Below are 15,370 nucleotides of genomic sequence, written 5' to 3'. Positions count from 1 at the left end.
GATTCCTCTCTTTCTCTCCCCTTTCCTTAGCACATTAATAGTTTGGCACAGACTAGATAGCCCAAAGAACCCATTTCTGTGGTGTAGTGTTCAGTGGTTCTTGGAATCCTTCCTTCTTATTCTATCTGACATGACCACTTATATGAAATATAATAAGATTTGGGCTAAGATGAAAATTGTCTTATTTTGATTTGAATAGCTTAATTATAGATCTGTTAAATGCTAATCAATATTTTAGAACATGGAGCATTATAGCATAGAACAGACCCTTCAGCCCACAATGTTGTGCTGCTCTATATACTGTATACCAAAAAAAATCTAAACCCACCCTACCTCTTTCATCAATGTGTCTAAGAGTGTCTTAAATGCCCCTATTAATCCAGTCTCCACCACCCCACCCCCCTCCCCCGGTAAAGCATTCCAGGCATCCACAACTCTCTCTGTTTAAAAACTTGCCTCACTTCACTTTGTACAGATGTCCTCTGGTGTTTGCTACCCCGCCCTGGGAGTACTCCTGCTCTGGGAGTACTCTTGCCCTGGCTGTCTATCTTGTCTATGCTTCTCATAATCTTGTAGATCTCTATTAAGACACCTCTCATCCTTCTTCAATCCAAACCTTGCCTCATAAGACACATTTTCCAATCCAAGCAACATTCTGGTAAATCTCTTCTCTTCTGCATCCTCTCCATAGCTTCCATACCCTTCCTGTAATGAGGTATCCATGACTGAACACAATTATCTAAGTTTGGTCTCACCAGAGAATTATAGAGCTGCAACAGCACCTCACGACTTCTGAACTCAATCCCCTGACTAATGAAATCCAGCATACCCTAGACTTATTTAAACATCCTATCAACCTGCGCAGTAATCTTAAGAAATGTATGGATTTGGACCACAAGGTCCCTCTATTCTTCCATACCATTAATTATCCCACCTTTAATCATGTACTCTGCCTTCGAGATTGATCTTCCAAAATGCATCACCTCAACTTATCAGGAATTAATTCTATCTGCCACTTTTCCACCAAATTCTGCATTATGTCTATGTCCTTCAGTAACCAACCTTCAACATTATCCACAACTCCTTCAACCTTCGTATCATCTGTTTTTCATGTAAACTATCCCTATACAGTTTCATACAAAATAATTTATTTTCTCAGCAGTAAATGCTAGTATCAAAATGGTTAGAAAAGAACCAAAGAACACGATCACTATTTGCCCATTTCTGTGTCAGTCGCACTCTCGAAGCCATCAGACAGGTATCCACTGCCAAAGTTTTTCACTTTGTTTTCCACCTTTGTGAGCCTTTGCTTCAGCTTTAGCTGTGTGGATTTGTACTCGGCCATGAGCCTGGCAAAGTTGGTCTGCAAACTATCCAGGGAGGACTCCATTCGTTCCACTTTCTCTTCCAGGTCTTTTGGGTCTGCACCCTCTTTTGCTGCCTCTTCATCTATCAAGTTATCCTTCATCAGAATCTGACGGCCTTTTTCTTCCAGAATCTTTTTGGCATCTGGATATTCAGTCAGGGCTTCCATCAGATCTACTTTAGAGAGGCAGAAGAGATCAGAGTAGCCTATGCTCCTAATGTTGGCCGTTCGCCTATTGCCAGCTTTACTGCCCTTTATGTTTAGGATGCTAATTTCCCCAAAGTAACTGCCATCACTCAAGACCACAAACTGTGTCACTCCATCATCCGCCACAACTGCCAGCTTGCCCTCTTTGATGATGTACATTTCTCGGCCGATATCTCCCTTGCGGCAGATGTAGTCTCCAGGGCTGTACACTTGGGGCTGTAGCTTCAGCACTAATTCGATCAAGAGGCCAGCTTCACAGTCAGAAAATATCTGGACTTTCTTTAGGGTGTCCAAGTGAACATTGATGGCAATTTCAGCCTTTAATTTGTCAGGTAGGTTCTTGAGAACTTCCTTCTCATTTATGCTCTTCTTGTTGATCCATAGATAGTCAAACCACTTGATGATCCTGGCCTCCAGGTCTTTACTCACCTTCCGGAACTGCATGTACTGTTTGATGGCATCAATTTTGGATTGGAACTCAGCCCGAGAGGCATTCATGTTCGAAATCATAGAGCCTACATTACCAACAATGGTAGCGAAGATAAGGACTCCCACCAAGAAGTCTATGACCACAAATAGAAATTCCTCATCTTTAACTGGAGGAGGGGTTTCTCCAATGGTGGTCAAGGTCAAAGTGGACCAGTAAAGGCAATAGATGTATTTTCTGCTAAGTCGTCCATAGTCAGGGTGGGATATGTTTGGGTAAACCCAAGTATCAACACCAAATCCAATTGATTTGGAGATTGCATAATAAATGCAGCCATTCCAGTGGATAATGATGAGGATGTACAAAACAAGATTTCCAATTCGAAACATGTTGGGATAATTGGTTCTGGTTTCTGTACGATCAAAGAATTCAAACATTCGGCTAAAGCGGAAAAGACGATTAAATCGCACTTCAGGGTAATTAAATCCCAACTTAATATATGCTAAGTCTGTTGGTAAAAGAGAAAGGACATCAAATTTAAACTGTGGCATCTTCAGGTAATTATCCCTTAATTTCTTTGTGTCTTTAACCAGCAGTCCTTGTTCAAGAAAACCTAAGTGAAGAAATGTAATGTTACTAAGCTGTAGAGGATCAGATTCAGAGAGTCATACATCATAGAACTGGCCCTTCAGCCCAGCTTCCCCATGCCAACCAAGATGACATTCTGGGCTAGTCCCATTTGCCTGCATGTGGTCCATATCCTTCTAAGTCCCTCCTATCCACGTGTCCAAATGTCTTCTGTGGTTTCCTCTGGTCACTTGTTCCACATACAGAGTGAAAAAAAGTGCCTTTGTATCTCTCTTAAATTTTCCCCTTCTCACCTTAAACCTATACATTCTAGTTCTAGAATCATCTATCCTGGGAAAAAAAGATTATGAATACTAATATTGTCTATGCCCCTCATGATTTTATAAATCTCTAAGATTCCCCCTCAATCTCCTCTGCTCTAGGGAATAAAGAAGCAGCCTATCCAACCTCTAACAATATCCTGGCAAAATCCTGGTTAATTTCCTCTGCACTCCTTCCAATTTATTGTTGTCTTCCCTACAGCAGGATGACCAGAACTGCACACAGTAGTCTCTACTGTGGTGTCTCGGTGTGGACTCACCAGCAGCTTGATAGCTAAATCATGAAGTCCCAACTTGTGTACGCTATGCCCTTCCCAATGAAGGCCAGCATGCCAAATGCTTTCATCACCATCTTGTCCACCCGAGTTGCCACTTTCAAGGAACTATGTACTCTTGGTGTCTCTGTTCTGCAACGCTCTCCTGGATCCTACCATTTACTGCACAAGTCCTGCTCTGGTTTGACTTACACAACACATCTCATTTGTCAGAGTTAAATTCCATTTGCCACTTCTTGGGTCACCTTCCCAACTGCTCCTGTTGTAATCCTTTATCCAAAATTATGCACTTTATCCAAAACTATAAAGTGTTAGCTCCTTCGACTAATAGTTTGGGAAGAACAAATTTTTTGATACTTCAATAATGTCTGCAAATATTAGGGTTTTTTGGTATTGAATTCCTGTAAAAGAAATCTCAGAATGAAGTTTCTTGAAACTGATTCAATAGTGGAAAGATGGGCTTGTGGAGATACCTTGGTGGGTGAATCCAAACACCATCTAAAGCAATGTTCACATTGCACTTGGAGAACTTGATATGTGGAAGAATCACTGTGAAACCTGAATCAAGTTACTGCAGAAGGATTAATTTAATTTGTAATTTCAACATTTTACTTTCATTTCTTTTTAAAAACATTGTAATTATTAGTATTTTTCATACATTTCAAATTAGCTTGGAATGTCATTGCACAATAGATACTAAATAATTTTCAATTTTTCCCCTCTACCTCCCACCTTCCCTAATCACTACAGATAGAAAAAAAGAAAGACATTTAAAATAATACTTATAATTACGTTTATAATACCATAATAGATTTCTTGATGTAAATACCATATTTTCAAGGTGGGAGTTGGATTAGAAGGTCTGGATTAATCTATATCCAGAAATCTCATATAAGGCTCTCATATTTGACAAAATTTGTCATAATCATCTCTCATATTGTAAGAATTTTTTTCTAATGGGAATTATACACTTTCCACTACTGTTGTTGCTAAACTCAAAAAATCTCTTAATATTTGTCTAACCCCAAATTGATATCTTTAATTTCTAACAATTGTGACTGCACGATTGAATAATTTCCTGTTATATCAGCTTTTACAAGAGTAATTTTTGTACTTCAACCAGGATCTCTGTAGTTTGGTCTCAGTCCATCGTAATGTAGACTTCAACCTGGGACATTGCTCCTCAAGCAATTAAACATGACAAATTTGAAGTGATTTCAACCTCGCCTCATTCTAGTGAATTCGTAACAAGATCAAAATGGGCCGACCAATCTAACTTTGGATGAAGCTAGGTTAGCCTTCAACCTTTTGGTCCTCTAGTACAATGAGATGTCCAAAAGAGAAAATTCCAGGTGGCAGGAGATGCACTGAAGCTTGGTTCAACCAATGCAAAGGCTCTGTGCAAAAGAGCATTAGTCTATGGTCTTTCTCCCACTAGACGGAGAGGGACTAAGCTCTGTGTCGAAGCCTGTCAAGCACTTGAAGTTTGTATCATTCCCAGGAGGCCACATAAGTGGCAATGGTGCTCACTCCCCAGAATTTGCTAACACTACAAATGTTTAGAACTGAAACAATTAGCGCAGCGATTTGCACAATGGCATTACAACACCAGTGACCCAGGTTCAAATTCACCATTGTGTGCAAGAAGTTTGTCCCTTTTCCCCCAAGACCGCATGGGTTTCCTCCGGGTGCTCTGGTTTCCTTCCATATCTCAAAGAGGTACAGGTTAATTGGTAATATGGGTACAATTAAGCATCGTGGGCTCATGGACAGGAAGGACCTGTTACTGTGCTGTATCTCTAAATTATTTGTTTTTCATTAAATGTTTAGACTGAATGAAACTATGAATGCAAAGAAAGTCATGTACTATTTGAAGTATTCTTGTATGTATTTTATTTTTGAAATATAAACAATGGTTGACCTTCATCAGAATGAAACACTCACAGCTCCAGCCAGATCCTCCTACAGATCTAATTCATCAGATGGAAGACATAATTATTTAACTGTCTGACCAAGTGAAGACAAAAGAAGAATGGACAGGGCACATGTGTCATGGAGTCAGAGAACACAGAAACAGGCAGTTCAGACCACAGAATCTGTGTTAACTGTTTAGCACCCTTTCATGCTAAATCCTAATCCCATTTCCCCCATGCTCCCATTGCCTTCCACCAGGGACACAGATTATGGGATATTTACAGTGGTCAATTCACCTTTTAACCTGCGTATTTTAGAGATTATGGGAGGAAACTGGTGCACCCACATGGAAGAACACCAGAATGTCAGGATTGAACCTTGGTCCTGGAGCTGTCTGTCAGATGCTCCATCAGTGATTCCAAGAAAGTAACAGACTAAACACAAAGCTGTTTGATTAAAAAAAAAATAAACACTGGCTTCTTTACCTGTTCGAAACCTGACAAATGAATCCATCATGTAGATCACATCTGATGTATAATCCAGTACCAGCCAAAGAGTGAGATTTTTTGTTTGAAGTTCTTCAAAACAAGCTCTAGAATACAGGATGCAAAGTTCAAAATGGCAATGAAGACTCAGTATATGTTTTCTGTTAGTGTAATGTAGTATGGTAGTACGGCCCACGCTTGGATGTTTAATGTTATGGATTCAAAGTTAGCATGGAGAAAAGCAAGCATCTGTTAAAGACAAAGCATTAGGCCAGTTCAGCATATCTACGATATATGTTTTAATCTATATGTCTAAAATTTCTTAAGATTAGTGCACATTTTAAACCCAGGGACTTGACTCACTTTCACTACTTGGGGTGGTAGTCAGGAAGGTTCCTTCAGCTGCATCTGTGCACCCCAGGTGAAAGAGAGTTTGGCTACATTCAGAAGCAAAATATGTCAGATGCTGGAAATCTGAAATGAAAACAGAACGTGCTGGAAGTACACAGCAGGTTATGTAATAACCAGGGAGTAACGGACAGATTTAACACATCAGGTCTATGTCTCCTTCTCTCTCTGATTACTGGGGCTATTCTTGGCTTGTTCCCAGCTGACCTAAACAAAGGACTCAATCATTAAGCTGTCATTCTCTTATTACTAAAGCCTTTGAATCATCATGGCAGGAATCGAGATTATCTAGGTACTGAACAAGGTCTGGGCTCATGGGAATATTCAGGCTGTGGATCGGATTCTGTGAAGAAAAGGTTTTAGGTTTGAAGTAGAAGAACAGAGAAATCTCAGTATTTAAAATGTTTGATACTTAAGTTTCATGTCATTATCAACATTTTAAATCAAGAGGCTTTTGAGGTGATCACGTCCCCAAGATCTGCTCATGGCAGTGGTTTGTGCAGTGCTGTACATTTCTTGCTGATTAATGGACTCGTATCATCAGTTATGTAGCTCTGTATTTAAGCCTAAGTACAGGTACTCCCCAACTTGTGTCCTATGTGACTTACGTCCATTCGCACATATGACCGAAGTTTTAAAAAAACATTTATAAGAAGAAATATTAAATTTACGCAGATGTGTTGTATTTGACAAACTATAATAGGGATACGGGGCATTTAAGAACCAAAATACGTGTCCTGACTTTGTTAGTCAGTGTCCCAAAGTCCGTAGGCTGGGCGCGGCCATCTTGATACTGTGCACATGCACGAGTCTTCGGTTGGCGCGTGCGCAGTGGGTTCACTTATTGGATTTTGGTTGGCGCATACACGAGAGTTAAGGCGCGAATTCAATATTGTTACATTTAAAATTTAAATGTATAAATTTCACCTTTACTGTAAGGAAATCAGGAAGCAAAAGGCTCTAATTTCTAACTATTTTTTCACCATTTTATGAAAAAACAAGATAAAAGTTGAAATATACATAGACAATGGCTAAAATTTCACAAACATGAAATAAATTATGAAGTAATTATAATGAGGGAATTAAACGCCTCGCATAAAATTTGTTTTACAGGGAGAGCCTTGGTACACCATTAAAAGTTCAAGTGGGGATGTCTTTACCAATATTTCTATCAAGAATAGTGCGCAAATCATTGAGCTGATCATCAGTCGGCAACTGATTCCTTTCTACAAAGTCTTCAGAAATGAGTCAAAGAAGAAGACGCTGGGGTTGTAGTGCAATACACAGATGTGGGGGGGGAACCTCAGCAGATGATGCAGCATCCTTAGAAAGCAAAGGATGACTAACGTTTCAGGCCTGAGCTCTTTGTCAGAAATGATCCTTGTGGAAAACCAAAGGATCACCGATAGCAGTGACCATTTTCTTGTGCTTCCCTCACACTTGCATGTTCCAGAGTGTGAAGATAGGTTTCCTCTGTTAATATGACGAGCCCAGTTAGTTTCAACATCATCCTCAATAGAGGCTTCTGTTTTGACTTATAAGGCGGAAAAAAACATAAAACCGACTGTTGTTACTTACTGAGTTATTCTGAAACCTACCTGCTCACAAGCATACACCAGTTGTACAATACAGGCAATGTGATAATGGATAGCCACCGATAGTAAAGGTTTTCTGCAGGATCAATAATGTACATATCTTTCTTCCTGGAAAGGCAAACAGAGTATGTCATAGAAGGTATTTACACTGAAAACATTTAATCCATTTATGTTCATTTGGTAGGAACACAATAAATAAGATTTTTAATTTCACCACACAAATTCCTTTGCATATTTTTGAAATTACCAAAATTCAAATTGAGAAATAGTAATGAGATACACTGCTTCATTTAAATATTCAATATAAAACGGCATAGAAGGGGCTTTCTGGCTTTTTGCCTGGTTAATTACGTTGTTTACTTCATGTAAATTTGACTGTAATCTAAGCATAATCTATAGCGATAGCTTTAGTTAATTCCACATCAAATATAAGCTCGGATATAACATCTTAGTCATGAGTGGAAGAATCAACCTTACACCAAAGTACGTGACACAATCCAACAATAAATGAATTAAAAGTATTCCAACCTGTATTTACCATTTGCAAGTTCAAACACATCCGATAAATAAATCACCTCACTGAACAAATAATTAATCAGCATAAATCTGACTAAATTAGAAATGTAAAAGTAAGAGTAAAATCCATGGTATCTAGAATTCAAGCAACCGGCAAAAAAAATCAAGGAAGATACATTTTAAAAATTAAAATAAATAAGAATAAAACAACAGATAAAAGTTTAAGATAGTAAAAACAAATGGTCTCAGAAGTAACACATAAACCTTTGGTGAAGATGGGGAGCAAATATTCAGCCAGTGGAGTGACTTGGTCGAGCTTGAATAAAGTTGTGTTTGAATAAAATGGCATTACCCAGATGAAAAGCTGGTTGATGCTGCTCTGTTAAAGTGTTTCCTTATCCCTGCTTATCCCGGTCAGAGGCTTTATCTGTAAACCTTGGGCATGGGAAAGCTAATTATCTATAATTATAATCCTTCTTTATTATAGTGTAATGTCTCTATTGAGTGACTCCATGGAGGGGGAGGAACCTGCAGATGCAGCGATAGTTAAATGTTTTCAAAGAATGTGACTAAAACTAAAGTAAAATGCTTTAAAGTTTATATATTCACGCAAGTGAAGTTTATTCAGTGTAAGTACAGTATAGCACTTAAATTTACATTTTTAGGGTGACCTACAGTCCTGTTTTAATGCCAAAATAAAAAGGATTTGGAGTCTGATGACTCGGGAAGGATAGCAGGCCATGAGAGAAAATAATTTGTGGAGTGAAATCACGAAGGAAGGACCAGGCAAAATCACCAGTAAACCATATAACAATTACAGCATGGAAACAGGCCATCCTGGCCCTTCTAGTCCACACCAAATCAAGTACTCTCCTCTTGTCCCACCTACCTGCACCCTGCCAATAACCCTCCATTCCCCTCCCATCCATATACATATCCAATTTTTCCTTAAATTACAAAATGGACCCTGCCGCCTCTACTTTTCCCAGAAGCTCATTCCACACAGCCACCACTCTCTGAGTGAAGAAGATCCCCCTCATGTTACTTCTAAACTTAACTCTTAACTCACGAACTCTTGTTTCAATCTCTCCTACCCTTAAGGGAAAAAGCCAATCCACATCAACTCTATCTATCCCCTTCATGATCTTAAATACCTCTATCAAATCGCCTCTCAATCTTCTACGCTCCAAGAAATAAAGACCTAATCTGCTCAATCTTTCTTTGTAATCTAGATTCTGAAACACAGGTAACATTTTTATAAATCTTCTCTGCACTCTCTCTACCTTGTTGATATCCTTCCGATAATTCGGTGACCAGAACTGCACACAGTTTTCCAAATTTGGCCTCACCAATGCCTTGAACAGTCTCAACATCATTTCCCAACTCCTGTTCTCCATGCTTTGATTTATAAAGGCCCGCATACTAAAAGCCTTCTTCACCACCCTATCCATATGAGATCCTACCTTCAGGGAATGATGAACCATTATTCCTAGATAGGTGTTGCCCACTTCCCTGCCCAGTAATTGAAGGGTAATATTTACCTTCTTTAATAATGCTGAATATTTGATAAACTATAATGTTTGTCGGAAATATTTAAGATAACCAGCTGTTAATCAGGAGAGCGACTTCCAATCAATCTGTTAATAAAGAATTTTAGAAGATTGCGAGCAATGTCTTTCACTTTCATTTTGATTACTTACTCTTCCTTCTTTCTCTCATCTTTCTTTTCCTCCTTGTTCATCTCTTTCTTTTCTTCCACCTTACTGCATGATGAACAGTAGAGTTTAACTGCTTGTTAAAGAGTATTATGGAGGATGAAGGGTAGAAAGGGCAACACTGACTGATAAAATAGTCTGATCACAGATAAGGTCCATATTTGGAGATTAGATACAGTTTGAATGTCTTCTTACAGTTTATTACTTTTCTCTTGCATGAAGGTTGTTTGGAAAATTAATCAACTTATTTATGCCCATATGAATTCAGAATTGATCCGAGGCATAGATTATCTGAATTCCCTACTATGGTGTCATTATAAAGCAATATGACAATGACGTACTGGCAAAGAGATGTGCCACGAAATGCTTGTACTAAATCTTCATTGAGGTAGGAGGTGTGCTTTATAATCCACTTCCAAAATTCAGCTCTAATGACATCAATAAGATTCTATTTCATAAAAACCTGACCCAATAAATGTCTGGAAGAAGGGCTCAGGCCCAAAACATTTTACATCCTACAGGTGCTGCATGACCTGATGAGTTTCTCCTCCACTTTTGTGTTTGGGTCAAAAATAATTTCTGATATTTTAATTGACGGCAACAATCATTTTCAAATTATGCTGTAAATTGGCATATGGACACAAATAGCAAAAGCACAGTTTTTGGGTTACATTTTTTTATTAGAACCCCTCCAAAGGTCATTTTAAATGTTGAAATATTTTATTGGGAGTTCTATCTCATGTTAGTAACAGAAAAGGAAAGCTGAAGTTCCACCTAATTGTGTGGCCATTAAAAATCTGCAACTCATATTTAAGCATCACAGACCTCATCCGTGACAGGACGGAGAGGTGGGATATGGTCGCATAGGGCAGGAATTCTAATTAAACGTCGCAAAATGCAAATTTAAATTGCATTTGTAAAATTCTGTCCGGATTTCTACAACAGTCCACAAATAGAATAAAAAGTAAAACTTAATAGAACATAAACATCTACAATAAACCTTTTTATTTATTCTCTCTTGTGCACTTAAATTATTTTGATTTCTCCCATTGATTTCCAACAAGAAATCAGAAAGATACATAAGTTCATTTTAATTTTGAACAGTTTTGCTTTATGGTCTTTCTTGTATTTTCTTGTGTTGATTTGCAAGTTGCAAGCCATTCTTTCTAAATTAGAAATTTTCTAGCTGCCTTAACCTCCTTGACATTGCTAGGAGCATGACTGCAGGCCAAAAAAAAAATGCCAATTATTGTCATTACACCTTGAGGTATCTCTTAAGAGTTGTAGAGTCAAGCAATTTTCCCACACAGGACAAAATGCCCCGCCCACACTAGTCCCACACTTGGCCCATCTCCCTCTATACCCATCTCATCTATGTATCTTTTGTTTTAAATTACAATAGCACTGGCTTCAGCAGCCTCCTCCAGCAGCCCATTCCATGCACCCACCTCCCTCTGTGTGCAAAAAAAGTTCCCGTTAAATTTCTCTTCCCTCCCCAGTTAGTGTAATAGTTAACACAACACGATTACAGCACCAGCGACTGGGGTTCAAATCCCACGCCATCTGTATGGAATTTATTCTTTATCCCCATGTCTGTGTGTGTTTCGTCCAGGTGCTCCCCTCTTCTCCCACCCTTCAAAATGCACAGGGATTGTAGGTTAATTGAGATTTTTGGGTGATATTTGGGTTCATGGGCTGTGACCATGTCTAAATGTAAATTTAAAATGTAAACCTGCAACCTCTGATTCCTGATTCCCCTACTGAAGTCAGAGACAAAAGACTCTGCATTCACCCAATCGATTGCTCTCATGCTCGTGTATATTTAAAGATTTTTTTTTTTACCTTCAATACTGCCTGTTAAAATTACTTAAAAAGACACCAGTCACTAGATAATAAGTCTGTATGTTTTGACATGAATTTCAGGACCTCATCTCTATTCTTTATTTTCTACATTGTCAATTAACTTATGGATCAATGGAGTTTTAACTAACGTCGGCTCAGTTATCTTTAAAATTGATCCCTGTCACTGTAAAATTGATCCCTGTCTTAGATTTCACACAGAATGAGGTAATAAATAAGATCATACATTGCAGTGAAAACCATTTTGTTTGATGCTCAAAGTATCTACATTAAGCACAATTAATAGGATAACAATTTATTTAATTCACACATCAATATGAACGGGCTTATAAGCATCCATTATTATCAAACCATCTATTCTCTTTCTGCCCAGCAATGCAAATCCTAGAGGTCACTCTCTAGCTTTTTCAATGTACATTTGGAACCCAAATGTATCATTTCACAGGATTATTTTGATTCATTGCTCCTCCACTTGAATACTACTCAGACACACAAGATCTTGGCATACTAAGTCTGCTTTTGTCAGGGTCGACTACACTACTACAGGCTACTGCATATTAATACAGAGCTCTGAAAGGGAGGAGAATGAATCAAGCTTGGCTGCTTACCTTTCAACCTTGTTGTTGCTGTGGTTTACATTGAACTGTGCCAAGGAGCAAAAGCTGTTACATTGCAAAATACAATAATGTCAGAAAGGATGAAATTCCCTTGGCACTCACAAAATGGCATCGACATTTCACAGATAATTCATTGAAATTGCCTAGATCGTGTTCTATATTTTAGCCCGGAACAGGGGAAGTAGCAGCAGGTTTGTGAACAGAGGTATGCGCACCATTAGAAATGTCATTTACACCAACTCCCCAGATCGTTGCATTGGTCCGATTTCTCGGTATTAAACTTTATCAACCGTTCCTTTGCCCGACCGATCAAGATGCTGCTGCAATTTTTGGCAACTGTCTTCACTATCTACGACACTAGACATTTTAGCTGAGATTAATGAGACATCATTAAGTCCGGGTGAGGTGGCAGAAAGTTGGAGGGTGGCAAATGTTTTGCCTGTTCAGGAAAGGCTGCAGGGAAAAGCCTGGGACCCACAGGCCAGTGAACCTAACATCTGTGGTTGGTAAGTTAAGTGAGAGTATACTGAGAAAGAAATACATGCACTTGGATGGACAAGGGCTGATTAGGAATAGTCAGTTTTGTAACTGGGAGATCATGTCTCACAAATGTAACTGTTTTTGAAGATATGACCAAGAAGGTTGGTCTAGGATATTGTCCATATAGATTTCAGCACAGGATGCATTTTTATGTTTGGGTCAGGCTAATGATAATATTTTAGTTGGTGGAGATTTTAATTGTGTTTGGAACCTTTATTAGATAAATCTCCGAAGAAAGTTAAGAAATCCAAGATGGCAATTCGGGTCCAAGCTTTGATGAAAGATCTTAATTTAGTAGATATTTGGAGACATCTTAATCCGACAGAGAAAGATTTTTCCTTTTATTCATCTAGACATGAATCGTTTTCAAGGATTTACTTCTTTTTAGTATCAGCACGTTTACAAGGGAAAAAAACAACAAGTGGAATATAAAAGTAGGGTGATTTCAGATCACTCTCTGTTTTATTTTACATATGAAACTTTTGAGAAAATTCAAATGGCTTATTGTTGGAGATTTAATACAATGTTGTTAAAAAATAAGGAATTTAATGATTTTTTTGAAAAAACAAATTAATTTTTTTTGAAAGAAAATTCTAATTCTGTTCAAAGTAAGTTTGTATTATGAGATGCTATGAAAGCCTATTTGAGAGGACAAATAATTAGTTATATTTCTAAAATAAAAAAGAATCGATTAAATCAGAGTCTTGAATTAGAGAAACAGATCGATGAGTTAGAAAAGCAATTACAGAAACATGCGAAAGAAGATTAGAAATTAGAATTATCTAGGTTGAAATTGGAATATAATACTTTGCAATCTTATCAATTTGAATGTGTGATTAATAGGACTAAACAACGGTATTACGAATGGGGAGAGAAAGCACATAAGGTATTGGCGTGACAATTAAAGAAAGAACAGATATCGAGGACTATTAATGCTGTGAGACAGAATTCTCTTATTACTTATAAACCTTGTGAGATTAATGATGAATTTTATTCATTTTATAAAAAAGTTATATACATCTGAAGGAAAACAAGAAACTGGATCAATTGATCTTTTTTTTATCACAGTTGAATTTACCGATATTAGAGGATGCAGATATACAGGAGTTAGAAGAACCATTTACTGATTCGGAAATTAAAATGGCTATGCTGGAAATGCCGAATGGTAAATCGCCTGGTGATGATGGATTTTCGGTTGAATTTTATAAAATTTTTTATGATGATTTCTCTACAGTGTTTGGGGATGTATTACTTCAAGTTGGAGATAATTATGAATTACCTGAGTCTTGTTCTAGTGCTTTAGTTACAGTAATTCCTAAAAAAGATAGAGATCCTTTGAAAATATCTTCATATAGACCAATTTCGTTGTTAAATGTAGATTATGAAATAATAGCTAAAATATTAGCGAATAGATTGGCTAAATTTTTACCCAAGTTGATTCATATTGATCAAACATGTTTTATAAAGAATAGATATGCTTCAGATAACATTTTGCTCTTAAGAGTTGTAGAGATAACATTTAAATATTGATTAGTTTGATTAATAGATTTCAACAATCTTTAGATCAACTGATGGTGATATCCTTAGATGCAGAAAAAGCATTTGATAAAGTGGAATGGAATTTTTTTGTTTAAAGTTTTGGAGAAATTTAAGTTTGGTCCTTCTTTTATTGGTTGGATTAGGGCTCTATAAGTAAACCGGTAGCTAGAGTATTGATGAATGGTTTGATTTCGGAATCTTTTAAGTTAACTCGATCAACTCATCAAGTTTGTCCTTTATCACCAGCTTTGTTTGCGTTAGTGATTGAACCTTTAGCACAGTTGATAAGACAAAATACACAGATACAAGGTATGACAGTTTTAGATGAGGAATATAAAATTAATTTATTTGCTGATGACGTATTGGTGTATTTAATAAACCCAGCTCAGTCACTTTTACATTAAAAGGAATGTTTAATACAATATGGATGTCTTTCTGGATATAAAGTTAATTGGGAAAAAAGTGAAATATTACCGGTAAGTGAAGGAGATTATTCAATTTATAAGAATATTATTAATTTGAAGTGGACTGATCGAATTAAATATCTGGGTATAATTTTGAATGTTAATTATCAATCTTTATATAAATTAAATTATGCTCCGTTAATGAAAAAAATTAAAACTGATTTGATTAAATGGAAAGATTTACCTATTAATTTAATGGGTAGGATAAATACAATTAAGATTAATATCTTTCTGCGTATATAATATTTGTTTCAATCTATTCCATATTTACTTGATAAAACTTTTTTTCAAGATTTGAATAAAATGGTTAGGGAGTTTTTACGGAGGGGTAAATTTTCGAGAGTAGCTCTGAATAAATTAACTTGGAAATATGAATTAGGGGGACTATGTTTACCACATTTTCAAAATTATTATGAAGCAGCCCAACTTAAATTTATTAGTTCATTGATGGATTTGGTACAGCCTCCTAGTTGGGCTAAAATTGAGATGGCAAGTATTTCTGAATTTGAAATACATCAATTTTTGTTTAGATGG

At 37.1% G+C, this 15,370-nt stretch overlaps 1 protein-coding gene across 1 annotated transcript in view; it reads right to left on the bottom strand.

Moving 5' to 3' along the window:
• Nucleotides 1-1,210: 1,210 nt before the first annotated feature.
• cnga3a (cyclic nucleotide gated channel subunit alpha 3a) overlaps nt 1,211-15,370 on the bottom strand; it is a 40,920-nt gene continuing 26,760 nt past the window's right edge. Inside the window, exons 4-6 of the mRNA XM_069892542.1 lie at nt 7,589-7,693; nt 5,583-5,689; nt 1,211-2,613 (exon numbers count right to left, since the gene is read on the bottom strand). Of these exons, the coding sequence (XP_069748643.1) occupies nt 1,211-2,613; nt 5,583-5,689; nt 7,589-7,693 (1,615 nt within the window). The remainder of the gene's footprint in view (nt 2,614-5,582; nt 5,690-7,588; nt 7,694-15,370) is intronic.

This window comes from Narcine bancroftii, chromosome 7 (genome assembly GCF_036971445.1).
Source record: "Narcine bancroftii isolate sNarBan1 chromosome 7, sNarBan1.hap1, whole genome shotgun sequence".
Taxonomy (NCBI): domain Eukaryota; kingdom Metazoa; phylum Chordata; class Chondrichthyes; order Torpediniformes; family Narcinidae; genus Narcine; species Narcine bancroftii.
The sequence above is the reverse complement of the archived record's forward strand: the minus strand, read 5'-3'. Positions and strand labels throughout refer to the sequence as shown.